The sequence below is a fragment of the Corapipo altera genome, unplaced genomic scaffold (assembly GCF_003945725.1).
Source record: "Corapipo altera isolate COAL_440 unplaced genomic scaffold, ASM394572v1 1b, whole genome shotgun sequence".
Lineage (NCBI taxonomy): Eukaryota > Metazoa > Chordata > Aves > Passeriformes > Pipridae > Corapipo > Corapipo altera.
This window is the reverse complement of record NW_020884881.1, coordinates 10,043,739-10,064,717: the sequence shown is the minus strand read 5'-3', so window position 1 is coordinate 10,064,717 and position 20,979 is coordinate 10,043,739. Positions and strand designations below refer to the sequence as shown.

At 40.8% G+C, this 20,979-nt stretch overlaps 1 protein-coding gene across 5 annotated transcripts in view; it reads left to right on the top strand.

Annotated features, from left to right (window-relative positions):
- The window catches only part of LHFPL3 (LHFPL tetraspan subfamily member 3), a 240,738-nt gene that overhangs the window by 142,239 nt on the left and 77,520 nt on the right, over positions 1 to 20,979 (top strand). For all 5 annotated transcript variants that reach the window (XM_027639909.1, XM_027639911.1, XM_027639910.1 and 2 more), the window contains exon 2: positions 18,423 to 18,659. In XM_027639909.1, the coding sequence (XP_027495710.1) occupies positions 18,423 to 18,659 (237 nt within the window). The remainder of the gene's footprint in view (positions 1 to 18,422; positions 18,660 to 20,979) is intronic.

Here is a 20,979-nt window from a genome sequence, read left to right as displayed (position 1 = left end):
TCCCTGAGCAAATTACTCAATATTATCTACACAGTAAGTAAAATGTACTGATACATTTGGAAGTGTTGCCTGGAGTTTGAAGCTGTTACAAGCATTATGATCCCAGACACTATTATTAACCTATCAGGGTGTTTAAGTATGTCAAATTAGAAGTCTGACAGCAGAAGAGTGGTTAACATTGCAGAATGAAAAAGGTGCGTGTTCAAACATTTCTCCTCACATAAAAGCTTTAGAAACAATGTTATGTATGGGGCCTGAAATCAGTCAGCTCAGGTCTGGTGAGCTTTAAAAGCACAGTGAGTGAATTTCATGTGTTTGAAAGTGAAGTTGTGATAATACTGTTCTTGATTCCTCTCCTGCAGACCAGCCCTTTGTGTGCCGGCACCAGCAGGTTCTGGTGATGGTGCAAGGAGGGTTTGGCCAGCCCAAGAAGAGGCTATGCCCTGAGGGATGGCTTTTCCAGGGCAGGACTGAAATGCGGTCTTTAGATGATGTGTCTGTGCTGGATCCAGAAAGTTTCCTAACATAAATGTCAAGAGTTTGGGGTGCAAAAACATGGTGCCCTGAAGTTTTCTTTTCTAAACAAGAGTGGGATTTAGCAACAAGATGTAGTATGTAGAGCAGACCCTATAACATGACTTCCAGGTTCTACCACCCAGAGAAGGAATGATGTTAACAGCATCAGACACGCTCTCCAACTGGTGATGAGCATCTGGGTTGAACATACAATTCACAGGTCTCTGTGGATTTGGGAGACCATGCTGGGCACAGGCTCCTGTGTGCATTGGACCTGGTGTGGGTCTCAGCAAAAAGCTTGAAGGGGTGGATTTGTTTTAATTTACTTTTAATTATTTTATCTTCATATGACCCTTCAGGTGTACTTTCAATACTTCTTAAGAAAATGCCAAAATCTTTCACATTGAGGTAGCTATTTAAATACACTGTGAGATTCCCAGTGAAATCATGATTGCTGACAGCACAGATGTGTAGTGTATGGAATGAAGGCTGCTGTCGGATCCTGAAGTATCGGACCCACAGCATTCCCATGTGTTAGGGACAGTCAGCCAGAGGCAATCTTTGAAGGCACCATGATTCTTCTCCAGCAGGAGAAAATATATAGTTTCTCTCATTCTCTAAGATAAACATTTCACTTATTAATGTGGCTCATAGAATTTATGACTGCTGCATCAGCAGAGATAAAATGCAGCAATCATGGACTAAAATATTGCATCTCCTGTAACAGGGCTTGGAAGAGCAAATGTACTAATTTTTCTTTTCTGTGTATCTTGGGAAATGCAAATACTCAATAGCATCCAAGTTTGCAAACCTTCACTATGACTGTTCATAAAAGCAAATGTAGCACTAGGCCCTTACCAAGTTCAAATATTTCCCTCAGAATTAGCCCTACAGCTGTAATCTGTGAACACTGGATCTTGGGAAACAAAGATGACTTTAAACTCTGGCAATTCGACTTTTAATTCAAGCATAAAGAGGTAGAACACAAAAAAAAAAAAAAAGGAGCAAAACAGATTTGAGGAACATCTAGCAAAAGGCATAAAAACTACTAATCCCTCTGGAAAAAACATCAGAAGGAGAAAATCTTCCAGAAGTCCAAGGAGATGATCAAAGTATAAAGTCTCTGAGAAGTGTCTGATGAAAGTCTCAGGAAAGTCAGGGATATTCTAGGAAAAGAACCTAAAATGTTCTGTACACGCAGTTACTTTTGAGAAGTTTGGGGAGATTCCCACACTGGAAATCTTTCTTCCAGAAGACGTATTAGATGCTCTTTTTCATCTAATCTTTATCTCTTGAAATGGAGATAGCAAAGTTCATGGAATAAATACACAAAATGAATTATACTGTATCAGAAGGATCCATGGGAACAGACAGACTTGCAAAGGAATTTAAGGATGAAGTATCCAGCATTTCAACAGCATTGTCTAACTGCTTGTTTAAAATTTAAAATTTCCTTGGTTCCAGAAGCTGGGCAATAGCTAATTTGATACCAGTTTTCAAAGAGTTTAGAGGAGAAAAAAGGAACTGCAGAACAATAAGCTGATGGTAAAGTGATAGAAATGTTGAATTAGTGGCCACATGGGAAACCATGACATAAATACTGGAAATAGTCAGCATGGGTTTTAGAAGCAGAAATTATGATTTGGTGGAGTAGATCTGTAAAACGCTCAGACAGGGGCATCAGAGATGAGCAGAGACAGCAAATCTCTACCATACTAAGACAGACTGAAGAGGCCAGGACTCTTCATTCTTGCAAAGCCGTGACACACCAGAGACAGAGGAAGGATCTGTACAAAAGTGGGAGGTATATGGGTAAGTCTGATATAAGAATATTGTCCACTATAATTTCCAATGCAGGAATTAGGAACAACTAAAAGAAGCTAGCAGGTGAAAATTTTGAAACTTTTTTCTCTTTTTTTTTTCCTGACATCTAATGGATAAACAAGCTGTGGAACTCTACCTCAGGACATTATGGACACTGCAAGTTTACAAGAATCAGATGGGAAAATTAATTGAGGAAGGAAAAATTCATGAAATCTCCCTAAATATAAAGATACCTCCACTGAACTGCAGACTGAGACCGGCAGAATGCCCCAGGGAGACAGTGCTGCCTACTGCTGGGGACAGGGTGTGGGGAGATGGGAACAAGGTCAATGATAAAGCGAGAAAATGACCTAGTGCACCTAGATTTATATTGTTATATTCTTTTGAGATTTTGGTTACAGTGTCTTTCTTGGCTGTCCACACACAGATATGTGGAGGACTGGATCAGCAGAGATACTTAGATTGCCCATTCCAGCTGATTTTCAAAGGAGCTAAAACGGTCTAATAGTGGTAAGCACCTAAATAACATAAACTCATTTGCTGTCTAAAGAAATTATTTTCCTTTAAAATGTAGCATCAGCAGTGGTATTTATTCAAATGGAAGCTTACAGACCTTACCTTCAAGTGTTATGGAGTTTGTTACAAAGAAGTTTTGTATCAGCAAAGGGCTGTTGCTCTGTAGAGGTTAGATGCATTATTGGAAGTGACAGAGCTGTGACAACAGGAGCAACGCTCCTGTCTACTGGCACCGGAAAAGTGCCAGTAGGTCCCTGTGGGACCCCTTCTTGCCGTCAAGGTAAGCAAGGCAGTGAGGTGCCTCTTGTGCACTAGTATTTTGGAAAAAAAAAAAGCAATCTCAACAGAATCTGTTAGAGAAGTCTTTAGCACTTATATTTTTTACTGGTTTGTGAGGATTTTCATGAATGAATTACGGATTAAGGGTAATCAGAGGGGCCTGGGCTCCAAACGTGTAGGCATGTAAACCATTCAGATACAGTTAAAGCCCTGCAAACCCCAAATAAAGCCACCTAAAGCCAGGTCCCAACAGGAATATCTGAGTGTTTGAAAAAATATGCATCTGCAGCTGGCTGGAAAGAGAAATTTGGAATGTGTCTGAATGACTGAAAACACCAAGGGAGCAATCAGCTTGCAAATGTTGCTAGCATGTTCAAGGAGGAAGATAGCAGGCTGGAGAAGACAGAGAAATAACTGCAGGAAGCACGTGGAAACAATCGACTGAGAAACGGGGCAAATCCTTGCAGAGAAGTTAGAGGTAACATTTGAACAGAAAAATGAAAGAACAGACTGGAAGGCTGAGAAGAGATGAGAGCTCAGGAGCGCTCCCCAAAGTTGGGAAGACCATCAGATGCCATCTCTTATCCCGCCTTCCTGTACTCTAGATTTGTTCACTGCAGTCCCTTTTAAATCTCTTGGACCTTGGGTCCTCACCAGTGCATAGTTGTTTACACCAAAATAATTTCAAACTGTTCAATTTTATGCCCCCATTCAGCCACTTTGGAGGGACGGAGATCTCACTTCAATAACCACGGAAGCCCTGGAAGCTGCAGCCAGCCAGTGCTCCTACCTGCCTAATTCAACATAAGGGCACATTACAGGTGCACTCATTATCCTCTAGTGCAGTTCTGGATTACAACCAAGGTACTTATGCAATGTTCCACAGGATACCAACATTTCTCTTGGGAAACCTCTGGAAAAATTTCCACTATAGAGATAGTGGACAGTCATCTTCAGCTGTATGGACAGCAGACAGCTGAAAGCTCATTTACCAGTCTTGTGATTAAATGGACAGGGCTGTTTTGGTACCAGCGTGCCTGTACAGGGAGGGGATTTGAGAGGATTCTTACTGGTTGAGTTTGAATCATGGTGTTTTAGCTGGGTTTCAGCCATGAGACACAAATTAATTGAGTCTTCAACAGGCATTTATTCATACTGGAGGCTGCGTGGGTGTCTTTGCCTTCACATATAAGGTACAGGTACCCAGAACTATTTAACAGTGGCAACCATCTCTGAGAGAGAGGTTTTTTCACTTCCTCAATTCAGACAAATATGTAGGTAAATGTTGAATCTTGGGTATAATCTGTTGCACTGTAGACAATGTATAAACCCATCCATTGTGTGCTGTGGGGAAAGAGAGTTGGCAGAGAGAAAAAGTATCCTGAGCAGCAGATGGTAGATGATGTGATAACTGTCTGAGCAGTGAAAACCTTAATCTAATTAGTTTCCTAATCTAGATTAAAAAGAGACCAAAGGCATGAGAGAAGGTGAGGAAGAAACCTGTAATCAATAAAACAAACATAAGAGTTTGGAAGACAGGGTGATTGATAAGATACAGGAGTGTAGGGAAATTACAAGGAAAATTACTGTATGTCTTGTCAATATGAAAACAAAGTAGTCAGACCTTGCATCAGACAACATGCACAGAACAAGAAAAAGTGTGCTATATGACAGAATTACAAACCATTATATGAATAACCGAGTGACCAGGAAGGATCAGGAAGTTAAGCAAAAGTATAATAGATATAAATAAAAATATAATACAAAATAAAATATAAAGAAAAGTATATTAGAATATAAAAGAATAATTTTAATAGCATGTAGGAATTTGATAAGAAAGAATGGTGGCAAACTTCTCAAGAAAAATCAGTTGCTGATAAACCTCAAATTACATCTCTTCTACCTCTGATGAAAATGCGCTTTCTTTTTGAGGAATTCTCAATAAAAACAGAGCACTTACAGTTTTTCTCAGAAATTCTTTTGGATTGTATTCAGTCGATAGAGTTCACAATGATCAACCTGAATGCTTGAAATGTTCCCGCTGACCTGCTGCGCTCTTTATTGGCAAAAAAAATTTCAGACAAAATGTTTCACTCAGTACTGCAAAAAATGAGAGGTACTTTGACATGGGTAAGAGGAAAGGCATTAGCTGGCATCCCTGGCTGGCAAAGGATTCGGGGCAGCAAATCTGTATTGAGAGAAGCCAAAATCCAAGTAAGTGAGGCCATCAGTGGGTCTTTCCACACGAGGCTCTGAGTATGGCTTTGCATAGGATCTGCCAGGTCTCCTCACTGTCCGAACAAGGTGATTATATTCAATCAGCTGGTTATATTCATGGAATGATTACATTTCTGTGTGTTTTGTTTTGACTGCCCACAAGGATTTTATTACAGGCATAATGGTTTGTTTAAGCAGAAAGACTACTTTTTTTTTTTAACTGGTAAAAGAGGGATAGTTATTTGCCCTGCTTATCATGCTCCTGCTAGGTAGAAACAAGCTACCCCCAGGCTCATACAGGGACATCACAGAAGTCCCAAGGGCACACAAGACAGAGCTCCAAAGAACCAGTCCTTAATTGTGCCTTTTAAGTAATTCATGCATTTGTTTTCAGGAGTACACAAGTTAACACATGAAAGCATAATTCTTGGATACACAAATTACTTCAAATTATTATCTAGTTCCCACGATTACATTATTAGTATAATTCAACATAGCACTTTCTTGCTAGTTAAAAATAATACTAGCAATGAATCCAAATAAAAATATTTCGTTGTTATTCCCTGATCAAGGTAGTTCCTATATATCTTATCTATCAGTATATCTACAGCTGAGGTTACTTTCATCTGACACTGTTAGATGACAATTTCTCTTGTCTCAGGTTGCTACAAAGTCCCATCTGCACAGGGTCCTACACAAATTGCAGGTTTTTTCTCAAAGATTTTTATGTTTCTCTTCACCTTAATGAGAGGCAAATTGTGACATGGTATTTTGTCTTCTATGCCAAATATACAGAGTCCGTATAGAATGCTCCTGTACAGATTCTAAGGAAGTTTGATTTTACAGTCTATATTTGATGTCTCAGGAATTGCATAGCATCTTATGCACTTCCCTGTGCATTTCTGGAGTTCCCATGTTTCCCCTGAGCTAAGCACTCAAACCTCTCTTTTCCTTCAGAGTTTGAACTTGGACTTATGGAGAGAATTACAGAACCTGTTTTCCATATGCCCATGTCTTCTTCTTCATGGTTAGGGAGTTTGTCAGCAGATTTAAGGATGTGCCTCCCTAAACTAAAGTTTTTCAAAGAAGTTTCCATGAACTCTCAAGTAAATTTGGTATACTTCCTACACAGTTGTTTTGAATAGGTCAGAAGCTGTCAACCCCACCACTTTGTATTACCACTGTGGAATCGCAATCTCAGTTAAACTCCTCTTTCCTGTGCCTCCATCTCTGGATCCAGTTGGGTTAAAGTCTGCTTACTCCCTTTGAAAAGAACACATCTCCTGGTTCTTTCTTCTTAGTGAGCTAGTGGGCAGTGTGCACTTGTTGGGTTTCAGAGGTCACCTAGCAAGCCCTCAAGCTTCATACACAGCTTTTCAAGTACCCACCCAGCTTTTCTGACAGCCCATGTCAGTCTCATTGGGGTCTCTAGCCTTGTCAGATTTTTCTCTTTGCCTTGCATTGCTGTTTTGCCTTATATTATTCCAGTCCTTTCAATGTCTGAACATGCATTTTAATTTCTAAGGCAGAAATCACCAGCAGTGGTATATTAATAGGCATATGCCAGAAGTTTTAAATGGAGGGAGACCTACTTTCTGTGACTTCTGGGCATCAGTGCTGAAAATCAGCACTCTTGTTTGCTGTGGTTATTTGCTGTGTTGTTAGTACTAAGAATTACTTTACCTCAGAGGCATTGCAGCACTAGAATAGTACACATGCTGGACTTCCAAAATGTTAAAAAATGTATTAAATCTTGATATCATAAACCTAGTCAGGACTTGAAATTTCATGTGCATGCACACAAGGATTTGCTGATAATTATACTGGTAAACTCTGCTGTATAGCACAAATCTTGGGGTTAATTGTCAAGACTCAAAAAAAGATACGGGCACAGAAATATACTTCTGTAGAAGTGGAATTCCAAAATTAACCCCTTCCAGTTAGGCATTGGTAGGAGTATCAGGATTACCAAAACACAGAGGCAAGGACTATTGCAGTTGTACTGAACAAAATATAACACATCATTGATCAGACAGACATGACAGCAAGTGGAAGATGAGATGTGTTTGCCAATAGAGATATATTATGAGGTAGTCACAGAGATTATGAGCTCTTCCATATTTTTTCAAATATTTCAAATTTTATCAAGTCTGCCATGTCAAAAGCAATGAGCTTAGAAGGCTCAAGAATCTCATAGGCTTGGCTGTAGGTGAAGGAGGAGACTTCCCTCTAACAGGAAAAAGGCAAAAGACAAAAACATCTCCAGTGTTACTGGTCTCAGCCCCCAGGGCTCTCTCCCACCATCCAAAGCTCAGACGCTCAGTGAGGGAGGCATAGCCACCACTGACACCTCTGCTGCTGTTAGCTTCAATGAGACATCAGCTCCTGAAAGGCAGCAAAGTCTTGCTGCCAAATGTCAACTTTAATGAAGAAGCAATGCAGCCGAGCAGTCTTGGGGCCTATTGTCCATTTCTCTTTTCTTCTGAGCAAAGCTGTTAGGGGATCAGGAAGAGCTATAGCAGAGATAAGTGAAGAATAGCACATGACAAGCTGTGCAGGCATAAAGATGTATGTGTGTGCCTCAGGGGCATTGAAAGGAACTATACAAAAGTCGATGCCTTTATCATCTGTTCAGAACTTGTCTTGCTTCTGTGCCAGCCCATTTGCGATATCGGCTAGCACTGCTTGCGAAATCAGATTTAAATGATTGTAATGACTTTAGTTAAATCTTAGCATTCCAGCTCAATAACAAGTCTGCCTCCTTCTGCTTCCACCTCTCTCTTTTCAGGGGAGACTGTCCCATGTTGCTTCCTTCCAGCTGCCTGTCTTCTCTGGATATTCAGATCCTCCCCTTTGCAGGCTTTTAGCTTTGCATTTCCCACTCCCCCTTGCCTGTGGCATAGAGGTGCTTCAAGCACAGTGTCCCACTGTTTTCCTATCCCACAAACCACTCTGAGCGGCAAGCATGGGTGTCCTTGTTCAGAGGAGAGGGGAAACTGCATGCAGTCTAGCTTTGGAAAGGCTGCTGATTTTAAAAAGGGGAATGCAACCTGTCTGGAGGTAGGTCTTCCCATACAGAACTAGCTGGAGGCCTCTGGCAGAGTACATGGAAGGATTCCCAGCCCTGCAAGAAACTAGTGAACCTGAACAGATTTTAATACTTGAAGGATGAGCTACTTTTTAGGACAGGGCTCAGAACTGTACTACAGTAGAGGTCCTGCATGTCAAGGAAAGCATGGCATTGAATAAACTGCAGCTGATTTCTAGCGGAATATTAATGCTTCCCCAAAGACAAGAAAGACAAGAGCCTTCCCCTTTCTCCCCCAAGGCACTCAATCACTTTTTCCTTGCTCGTGATAGAATGCTTCCTTGTCCATCTTATGGTCTTTCTACTTGACTTCAGTCACTCCTTCTGAAACTTCACCTTCTCCACTAAAGTACATGGAGAACACGAAGATCCAAGTGAGGGCAAAGGCTATGTGACTGTCATGCCTCCAAACAGGGGGTTGAATGCCTATAAACTGTTGATCTTAAAATACTCCTCATTTCAATATTAAATAACATTTCCTTATCATGATGCATTATATTCTGGGAGTCACAGTCATGCTTTGGCAGAGAATGTCACAGACACCATGAACATGCATCTCAGTGGAGAGATTACAGTAGAGAAATCTGACGAGTGGTTGATGATCTTGTCCACTGCCAAGCAATTTCTTGAATCTTTCAATCACCTTCTGTACAAGAGATTTCTCCTGCTGGACAATGACCAAGAGCAGGCACAGGTATCTGCCTGGGAGCTGTTTGTATTGCAGCTGTTTCACTGCTGCCCATCTGCCACCCAGGTTGCTGAGGGCAGCCCTGCAGATGGAGGAAAACTCAGCCCATTTAGGAAAACTACCCCTCCATCCCATTTCCTTTTATTTCGTTTCCTCTTGTAACTGTTTTTATTGTTTGTGTTTCTGACCTCTGTTGAGGTCAGATAACAATTAGCTGAATGCTTTGAATTCACTGTCTCAGTTGCTGAGTGCTGACTTGTGCTATTTCATGTACTGAATGGGTGAGTTGACCCATTTTCCAATAATGTCCATTTTATGACTGTCAAATAACCTTAAATGGTCATGTAAATGAAAGTGTGAACACAACAAGGACATCATAGCAGATGATGTCTGAAGCAGAGTGTAACTGCAGGAGGACAAACAGTCAGCAAGGGGCTTTGCTGGCTACAGTACAGGGCAGGGTTTATCCAGGTGGAAAGATTTGCTAAATTTATGGTCAAAAGAAAATAAATCTGAAGCTTTTCAGCAAAATGGCCATAATGCTGAAGCCTGGAGTTTGACTTCGGGCTACTCCTGCCCCAGGGCCCAATTGGGTGCTGTTTGTGTTGTCTATGTGTCCGACTCTGCAGCTATTGCAAAGATCATATGCTGGTTTCTGGTGTCTGAAGATACTTGATGTAAGGGCCCTAAGTTCTTGCACATATGTTAAAGACCCAAAGGAGTTGAATTTAGCCTCACAGAGAAACACATCCTAATAATTTTTTGATACACTTGTCAAACTCCATCTTTAGTAACTATTCAACAGCATCAAGTTGGACAACTTAAAACTTTTTTGGCATGGCTACAGCTACTGAGTTTGTGCCAGAACCTCTCCCCTGACAATTCAAAACTGCCTTCTTCTTTACAGCCTAAATGTATTACGGGATGGTTTATATCCATTTGTTCAGATGCCAAGGCTGCCCTTCCAGTTAAATAGCTTTTCCCCCTCTCTGGGATCCATTCTCTTGTGTTTATACAGAGTAATCATAAAATTCTTCAGCGCACCAGCACCATAAGGCATGCAGATCTGTTTTCTAGGCAACACCAGTGTTTTTTTAAAGGTTTTAACCTCCTTTTTTGCAAACAAATACTTACCAGCTGTGAAGTTGTTAGTTTTCAGGAACAAAAGACTAAACCTGGTATTTATTATGGACTCTACTATAGGCTTAGATGTAGAAATTTTCTCTTTATCTTCATATCCCTTGCTTTTGAATCTCATTTCCACCTTGGAAGCCTTCAGAATTTTGCCATGTGTATCCTGAAAACAGTGGCTGGTGCATTTCCAGTCTTCCCCTCTCACCAGCAGGTTTAGATTTGCTTGCAATTGCAGTAGCTTCAGAAACAAACTGGAGGCTTGATTTTAAAAACCTTCCTACCATCTTTGCAGTTCAATGTGTTGGTTATTTCAGTGCTTGGGTTTGGAAGGTCCATTCCTCCAGCTTGAGCACTTTATGATAATTTTCTGTGCTACAGACTTGGAGGCAGGAGTTCCCATATCTCTTCAGACATCATCTTCCTATTCTCTATCATCCTCGTCATTGAAAAATGAGGCATAGAATTAGGTCCTAGCCTCAGTCCCACTCCATATCTGCTTTCCTTCTTTTTTGTTAACCTAATTGAAGATTATTTGACTATTTGTTTCAATTTGTCATGAAAGAGTTAGCACAGCCTGACTTTTGGCAAGCTGTCTGTTAGACCTGCATTATCTAACCTTCAGAATGTGCCTTTCTTTGCTGATTATTCTCTAATTTCCAAGGTCTCTGCTCACATCTTCTTCCCTTTTTCCAAGGCTTTTTGGGGAGATAGGTATTGAGGGTATAATGAAACCGAGTTTGCTAGTCATTCATATAGAGCTGAAAGTAGCCCTGGAATTTTATTCATCCTGTCAAGATACCTCAAAAAATTTACTTCTTTGTCCAAAAGAAATTCAGGGCATGCCCCACAAGTGAGTATGAAGCTCTTCAGTCTAGTTAACTTGTTAGCTAGTTTCTTTAGCTTATCAAAAAGTTTGTCCCTCTGAAATATGCATTAAAATGCAGTTTTGGAAACATTTTTATTCATATTCTCATTTTATTTAAATTGAATTGACTCATGGTCATTGAAAGTGGGATTATTTGCAGCTCTTCCTTCTCTTTACCAAAACCATGTTTAAAATATCTTTGCTGTTTGGATCAGTAACTTGGGATGAAACATCAGCTATATATATCTCAAGCAATGTGTAGCCTATGCCATTCATGATAGCAGCAATTCTCCGGTCTGTCTGCTGTAGCCTACACAGTATTGAATTTATTCATTAATTAGATCTAGTATATTCCAGTGTGCTATGACTTGATATGTTTTGGCTGAAGAACAGGTTCTACAAAGAGAAGTTAACATTAAATTAGCTGTAACACTCCTCTGTGACAGCATTCAAAATAAACACTTTCAGTGGTAAGTCTAGCATGTGAGAAAAGTGCCTTTTGGATATCCCCTCAGCATCAAACAACCTGTCTGCATGATGACTGACACTCAGGTCGTGGCCCTCAGCACATGGATTTGCAAGCACCTTTCTCATTCCTGTGATCTCTGGGCATGGACCCCAGCTGACACACAGAGCTCACAACACACATTCTGTGGCACAAAGACATGTTATAAAAACTCCAGTGGGTTGTGACACAGTTCTCATGTTATTTTAGACATTTTAAACAGAAAAATGAGAAGAAAAAAATCATTAGATTGCAGGGCCATTGGACACCACAGGAGCTGATACAGCCTAAATGTAACTTTTGACATTTACCTTCCTGTGGGTTTCTAGCTGTACCACCTCCCATACCTGCTTCATTGTAAAGTATTTTTATCTCTTGTCGTGTATTATTTCGGTTTACCCACTTTTCATCAGTTAGTCATCTACTTCTGCTATAGCTGTTAGCAATTTGTTGTCATGACTTCCAGAGATTTTTGCCCACATAGTGATTAGGCCTACATCCATTAATTGTTCCCAGCTTCTGTATTTTTTCTGGACAAAATACCTATTGAATATAACTGTGGTTGGAACACCAGAAGTTCTGTTCTTTTGCAAGGAGTCACTGGGATGCACCTTGTGAGTCACCTGCCACACACTTATAAAAATCTACAGTGCTCTTAACACTCTACTCAAGCTAAGATAGATGTTGTACTAACTAAACTATTCATAGAACTACACAAATCTCAAAGTTTAATTATTGTAGCTAATGATCAAAACTTGGAAGTTAAATGGTCCCATGATGATACAACCCCACACAGAATTTCTGTCTCTACCATATCAAAGAATTCTCTATCCAAACACGAATCCAATACTTGAGGTCTAAAGCAGGTCCCCCTAGTGCAGTAAAATTTCTCTTACAGTTCTTCCCCTGAGTGATCTTAACTAAAGTAGATTGCACTATCTTTGCTATTATTTTCTGCATATTTACAGTTTAACACATTCGTCACATATAACATTACTTTACTTTCACAATTGTTTCCATCTTTCTGAATAATTCATTCTCTATAGTGCTTTTCTTTGAGTATAGCTATCAATCAACTATGTTTCTGTTATCCAGTTTCACATCGTGCAATACTTGATCAAATTATTCCATTTTGCTGTCTAACATAACTAGCAGGCATCAAAACATCTATTATCTGTCAACTCAGCCAGGTTATTGTGAGTCTTCTCTCCCTGTCTGTAACACTTCACTACCACTTTCCACAATATTATTTGCTTTCTCTTTAACTGTCCAGCCACCAAATATTTGATCTTCTTTTTCTCTTTTCTTAAAACCAGTATGTGAAATATAGATAACCCTTTATATGTGTATGTGCATATATTCTTGTCAGATTTGGCATTAAAAAGTCCATACCCTAATAAGTCAAGTAGCCATAATTGCATCAAGTCTTTTATATTATCACAGAAATGCAGTGGAAAGTCGTCCTCCTTTTTATCCCCCTTAGCACCACCTATAAATGTTCTTAGTCCTGTGGAGATATTCAGGTTTCTCTACATCGCCAAGATGATGTGAAATAAGTAGATTAAAGTAGTTACTACTGAAGCCTCTCGCTTTCTCATCACATGGGGCTCCAGGGTTTTACTTCAAATCAGAACTAGTTTTGTCTCCTAGACCATATGCCCCCGTTATATATGTTGTTTGAAGCTTTCTGAAGGAAGATTAACCCACAAACCTTTGCTACTTCCTTTGTGTGAGGGGGGGAACATCACGTCTGTGTCCTGGAGCAATTCCACAGGGCACCTCCCTTGTCCCACATGGGAGCCCAGGGTGCTGAAGTCCAGACAGGATTTCATCATTCCAGCTCTCCAAAGACACTGCCCTTGAATCTTGAATTTCATTACACTTTTCTCACTGACTGCCTCATACCCAACAGCAGTCATGTGGTTAAAAACCCTCTATGAGTACCATCAGGAATTTTCAGTCTGCTTGTGCACAAATTAAGAAGAGGCTGTGTCATCTCCTTGGGGAGCCAGTTGTCAGCTCTCTGAAGAACCTCTGCAAAGGTGGACACTGTGTCTGGCAGTCTTCAAATAGAGCAGCAAGTAAGAGGTCTTATATGACATTTGCCTCTTTTTATTGCACAAGAACTATTTCGGGTATTAAGGACACTTTGCATAGTTCAGGAGTTTTCTCTTAGCCACAGGTTTTGTGGTGATGAAGCCCACACATTGAGTCAGAATTTTAAGGTCCACATTCAGGACTGAAGATCTTTTGGAAATGAATTTCTATGCTCCTCCAGAAATAATCTGTTTTACATGCACCAGAACTGTTTCTGTGGATGGAGTCAGTAAATTGAGAGAATCATGGCATTTGCTTCAAAATTGCACATTTGCTCCAAGCCATGACATAAATGTAAACACAGAGGATTATTATCCCACTTGTCAGTGCAGTCCATATCACTCGGATCAATCTCAGTTGCATAGATGTGCAGCCTCTGAGTTCCTTCAGGACTGTATGTGACCCTATGTCTTCAACCACCTCCATACAGCCTTTCTTTCTTTCCCGGGTAAAAGTTCCTGAAAGACTAGTCTTAATCACCAATATGCCTGGCAAAAACTCTATTCAGTTTACTGGAGTTCAATGGGTCACTCTTTTTGTAAATACTATTTAAGGGGGGAAAAAAAGAAAACAAAGAACCTCACAGGTTTTGGAACCACAGAGGCTTGAAGTCTCTTGCATGTGTGGGTATGGAAAAAAAAGAGCTGGCCAGCATAATTCCCATTCCATTTTTTTGACTCCTTTATCAGGAAACTTCCCATCATCGTATTCTACATACAAGCAGACTGGGTATGTTGTCAGGAAAAGAATGAAGATGAGAGAGGAGTCCTGCCAGTGGGAATTTCTCAGCACTGTTTTCCTGCATAACAGTCAGCCTTTTTATAAATAGAACCTCATTTCATGCAATGATATAATATTAATCTGTCACTGTATTTGGCACAACCATAGGATCATGAACTACTTGTTTGCTAATTACCATTTAAGCTCATGCACAGAGCACGGGCTGTGATAATATTAGTTTGGTCAGAGTCACAAGTCTGCCAGTGCCAACAACAGTTCAGTGTCTGTTTCCAGTCTCTGAAAGTGTTGTATCTGCATCCTTTCATCTCAGGAGGTAAAAATCCTGGGTTCTCTCTCATAGTATGAATAATTTGTCTTGTCATTCAGAGCCCTAAAGGAAAACCATGTGGCAGTTTCTGTTAGCTGTTCACATGAGAAAAAAAATTTTAAGAGGACAAGCAAGTATATATAAGGTATGATTAACCACTGTTTGTTAATTATTTTTCAAAAGCTTGAAAAGCTCCACAAGACTCCAACATGGAGGAGAAAGCAGCTGTTAGGGTGATGAGACACTGGAACAGGTTGCCCACAGAAGTTGTGGATACTCCATCCCTGGAAGTGTTTAAGGCCAGATTGGATGGGGGCTCTGAGCAACCTGATCCAGTGAAAGGTATCTTTGCCCACAGCAGAGGGATTGGAACTAGATGATCTTTAAGGTTTCTTCCAATCCAAACCATTCCATGATTCTTACCTCATGTTTTGTAAGAATCATAGAATCATAGAATCATCTAAGTTGGAAGAGACCTCTAAGATCATTGAGTCCAACCATTAACCCTGCTCTGCTGAGTCCACCACTAAACCATGCCCCTAAGCACCACAACTGCATGTCTTTTAAATACCTCCAGGGATGTGACTCCACCACTTCCCTCAGCAGCCTCTTCCAATGCTTCCACAACCCTTTTGGTGAAGAAATTCTTCCTAATATCCAATCTAAACATCCCCTGGTACAACTTGAGGCCTTTTCCTCTTATCCTGTTGCTTGTTACTTGGGAGGAGACATTGACCCCCACCTGGCTACAGCCTCCTTTCAGGTCTTTGTAGATAACAATAAGGTCCCCCCCGAGCCCCCTTTTCTCCAGACTAAATGACCCCAGCTACCTCAGCTGCTCCTCATCACACTTGTGCTCCAGACCCCTTACCAGCTTTTTTGCCTTTCTCGGACACACTCCAGCACCTCAGTGTCTTTCTTGGAGTGAGAGTCCCAAAATTGAACACAAGATCTGAGTTGTGGCTCCAGCAGTGCCAAGTACAGGGGAACAGTCACTGCCCTGGTCCTGCTGGGCACACTGTTGCTGATATAGGCAAGGATACCTTTGGCCTTCTTGGCTGCCTGGACACATATTCCTGCCTCATATTCCGCTGGCTGTTGACCAGCACCCCCAGGGCATTTTCCACTGGGCCTCTTTGCGACCACTCTGCCCCAAGCCTGCAGCTCTGCATGGGGTTCTTGTGACCCAAGTGCAGGACCCATCCCTTCACCTTGCTGAACCTCAGACAACTGGCCTCAGCCCATTGATCCAGGCTGTCCAGATCCCTCTGAAGAGCCTTCCTACCCTCTAGCAGATCAACATTCCTGCCTAACTTCACATCATCTGTGAACTGACTGAGGATGCCCTCAAACTCCTCACCCACATCATTGATAAAGATATTGAACAGGACCAGCCCCAATACTGTGCCCTGGGAAACACCAGCTGCCACCTGAATTTAACTCCATTCACCACCACTCTCTGTGCTTGACCATCCAGCCAGATTTTTTACCCAGTGAAAATTATGCCAGTCCAAGCCATGAGCAGCCAGTTTCTCCAGGAGAATACTGTGGGAAACAAGGTCAAAGGCTTTAGTAAAGTGTAAATAGACAACACTCCCAGCCTTTCACTCATCTACTAAGTGGGTCACCATATCGTCAAAGGAGAGGAAGAAACGGAGGAAGCCCAGGGCTGTCATTACACAGACAATAATCCTGCCGGGAGCTTTCTCAAGCAACCAAAGGCAAATGATGTGGATATGATTCTTCTAAGTTTTACAGTTGCCCAAATAGTTCTGAATGGTGGCAGTGACACTAGTCAGTCATTTATCAATTTCCCCTGCTGCTTCTCATGAAAGCTCTTGATCAGCCACAGAGGTCCTAGGCTGGGCTGTCTGCAGGTTCAGGAGGGTGATGCTGATCTGATGTATTCAGATCACACATAGAAGACTGATACAGATAAAAAATTCTGTAGGAACTGATGATTTTTAAGTCTTTTCATTCATTTGGTGAAGTTTTCAATTCCAGAAGTTTCTGAATTCATTAGAACACTATTACTATGTATTAGTAAAACAGTAGTAGCTTTTGTTATATTTCCAGTTCAGTCACATTGCTATTAGAGACAGTGGAATTTTAGACAACATAATGGGACCCATGTTTGCGTTATAAACAGTTTCACTGTCTAAGCAGTTTCACTGAAATCGCATACAATTATTTCGATTTTTCAAATTTATTTAAAACTGAAAGTAATTTCCTTCTAGAGAAAAATCTTCTAATCCTCTTTAGAAGGATTTAAATGTAAAAATTTCTAGCAATGCAGAATAGATCTGTGGGTGGATTTCATACCTGTCTTTTCAGTCCTGTAGCTGATAAATGTTTCATATTATTGAGCAAGTCTGTATTCTTAAAAGCATTCAGTGCAAAATATTCCCTCAACAAATAAAGACTCAAGGTTGACTAATCTTACTTATGTTGAGCTTTACAGGTAAGGTATTATTCGTGCATCTGAAGATGTTAACCAAGTAGTCATCAAGTAGAAAGCATCTTAAATGTATAGGGAAAGGAGAAAATAATATCCTTTCTTTGATAACTGTCTTTATGCAAAGGAATCTAGTCCAGTTACCATTTACCTGTGTGTCTTATTACCAAGAAAAGTCCAACTGCAATCAACAGAATGACTCCAGAAAGTTAAGCAAGTATATCAAAGCATGCAGGAACAGAATTCTGGAAAGATGAGTTAATTGGAAATCTGAGGAACACAGCTGGAAAGCAGTGCACTGAATTCCTGAGATAAGGGTCCGTTTTTTTAATTACTTAGGTGGAAAAGAACAAAGTTAAATTACTTTTAGGAAGTACTAAGAACATGTCTGATCTGCTATGTAATAAACAACTGTGGCCTCTGTCCCTGCCACAGTACAGTTGCCCCTGCCCAGCAGAGCTAGTGATCAGTGTTGGCTGTCTTTCCATGCAGGTAAAGGCTTTTTGTTTCTCTTGGTGTTAAAAGGATCAGCGCTTTTTTGTGTTTGAGATGTCATGGGCTGGCTCCACAGGTAAACCAGATCAGAAGCTCACAGCAATGTTGATACCTTATTTTTCCTAGAGGAACAATGTCATTAGTTGTGTTTTGAGGAGTATAATTTTTATGCATAAAACATATTTCACTTAAAGGGGTACTGCCAACTGACAAAAAAAATCCCTTTCTATTACCTATGTGTGTTACGAGCACTTAGATTATGAGAAATTATAGGTAGTTTTTTTTCCTCTGTTTTAACCTGATTGGTTTGTTTGACCCCTTGACAGTAACCCAGTGTTTCCTTTGACTATCCAGGTTATTAATCATTTTACCCTTTTGTTTTTGTGTGACCCTTTCATATTAAAATGAAGAAATCGATCTCACCAGGAAAATGTGATTGTAGTGATACAAAATCTAACCAGGGACTTAGGATGTAACAGGTTTTTTTAAGCAAGGTGTGCAATTGATACTGTATCTCAGGTTTTTGTATTAAATACTTAATCACAGCATGTAATTCTGTGACTTGTTTTTCAGTAGCCTGGCTTTGAAGCTCAGAATGAAAAAGTGCATTGCTTTAATGATAACTGTGTAGGTTCTCATCAAAATGAAAGTTTCGTCTCATTATCCCATTGTTCTCCTTTTCTTTTTTCTCCAAGCTGCCTGTCTCGTCCTGGGTTGTATGATTTTTCCTGATGGCTGGGATTCAGATGAGGTAAAACGGATGTGTGGTGAAAAGACAGACAAGTACACGCTGGGGGCTTGTTCAGTCCGCTGGGCATATATCCTGGCAATTATTGGAATCTTGGATGCCCTGATCCTCTCATTTCTGGCATTTGTGCTTGGAAACAGACAAGACAGCTTGCTAGCAGAGGAGCTCAAGTTGGAAAACAAAGGTAGGACTGCTTTAGAAACACTATTGTTGGGTGGCCTTGAGGGCAATTGCTTAAAAACAATAATCAGTTTCATTTTATTTTATGCTTAAAAGTTGGCATGCTGGCTTACTTCCTACATTGCTGGGAAAGAACAAATGCAAGAGGCAAGAGGAAGTTTTGGGTTTCAGCCTCCAAAAATCTAAGAAAGCTTGAAATTGCCATGATTGCTGCACTATGCATGACTTAGCTTTTAGAGCTACAGATGGGATGTTATTGTGTTACTCACTTTTACAGTATTTCATTACCATTTACGTTTCACTGTCTCCATCTTTTTCTGTATCCCATGCAAGATTTGTTCATTTGGTTCCTTTAGGATTTTGCATTGTAATATGAATGTCTGTGATATAGCATGTTTGTTAGCATAGTATATAGTAATGGCAGAGTGCTGGGGACTGGCAATGAGATGTGTAGTGGAACTGCCTATAATGCAAAGCACCAGTGGACTAAGGATCAGAGCCAGGAATGAAGAAGATTCCTAGTTCTTGTTTGATTGTATTGCTTTGAGCTCATTAGTCAGCTCATGGGAATCTAGGATGGTGTAGTGACTGAATATTCATACAGTGCATTGGGGATAGAACGCATTTCTAGATTAAAAACATGAAACTGGCTTGGACCAGTAGTTTATCACGCAGTTGTGAGGAGAGATGTTTTTTGAGGTGTGCAAGCTTGGTTTATTTCTGCAGCCCCTTCCCCTTGTGTTTCCCCAGCATCCCAGCTGAGTATCTGATGTGATAGATACCACAGAGGCCACATCCCTGCCTTGTCTTTTTAATGGGCCTGTTGTCCCTGGATCTGTCTAATCCCTTCTAAACCTGCTGATATTGTCGGCTTCTCCAGCACTGCGTGGCTGAAGCTCACTACTGACTGCTAAAGAAGTACTTTCTTTTATCTGTTTCAAATTGATCCCCTGCTAGTTTCACTGACTGTCTCCAAGTGCAGGATTCTGCATTCAACTCATCCACCACCTTTGTAATTTTGTAGGTTGCTTCTAATAATAGCAGAGATATTAGGAGCCTTTCACCACCAGATTAGAAATCAGAAGCTGTTTGGCAGCCTGTGTCATACAAAAATAGCTGGTCTCAGTCCTGCTCCAGAAGGACCATTATCTGAATACCTGACAGCACCAGCACAGAGGGCCCTGCTTGCTGGATTCCAGTCAGCACCCTCAGCCCAAAAATATATGGACTTGAAGATTGAACTTCATGCACTATTCCAGACCTTTGTGGAGCATACTAATGTTGTGGGTTTAGGACAGTCACTTGCAATTGCATATTTACATCTGTTCTGAGGGCATCAGTTTCAAGGACTGTCCCTGTGGCCCTTCTGTAAGGGTAATATTCATCTGCACTTGAAAATTAAAATACTTACCAGAAGAACATTCACAGCTACACTACAAGTACTTTTGGCATCGCCTTTGCGTCTGATTTGTCTACGCCATACAGAGCTCATGTACAGAACAACTACTTGTATCAAAGAAACTCATCTCTTTTGGCAACTTGTGAGAAAAAACAGCTTCTGGAGCCTCATCACCTCTCACATCGCTGGCACAGGGCCTTGCCAGAACATTTGGTCCGCAGCATGTCAGAAAAAATCATTCAGCAGCTCAAATTCCTTGGATTAAACACAGAAACATACCACACCACTGGGTTCAAGACAAATCAGAAGTCAACAAAAAGGGACCTACACCACTTTTCCCTTCACAGTTGAGCCTAATGATCACCACTTTTTAAATTGTCTTTCAAATTAAAAGAAAAAGAGTGAATTTGACTTCTAAAAAAGACATTTTCCTCCCTCTTTCATGGAAAGCTTCTGCTAAGCAACAACAGGGCAAGTCTAAATCCCCTTGCAGCCCCCCAGGATTTTCCCCTCTGCCGCCAGGCAGAGCCCCAGCCCTGAACACACATGAGGGCTTTGGCACTTACCCCATAAACTGCGTCCCTGTGTCCCCTTGCAGGTTAAGAGATAGTGGAGAACTACTCATCAGTATTAGTCTACATGCAGAGTAGCCATGCATCTCTTGGAAATAGTCAAGATGCCAAAGTACTGCCAAATGCAAATATCACTAGCACACCTTCCATATAGACAAGAAGACTAAGGATATAAGCAATACTTGCCTCAGCTTTCCAAGCCGCTCTTACAATGTGAAGTCAAAGTCCTTATAACAAGTAGCCATGGATATTAGACATGCTCCTATCCTTTCTTCCCCCTCCTCATCTGCCTGAGAACTGCCTTCAGGTTTATGCTGTCTTCTGTTTCTGGATTAGCATATATGGATGAGGAA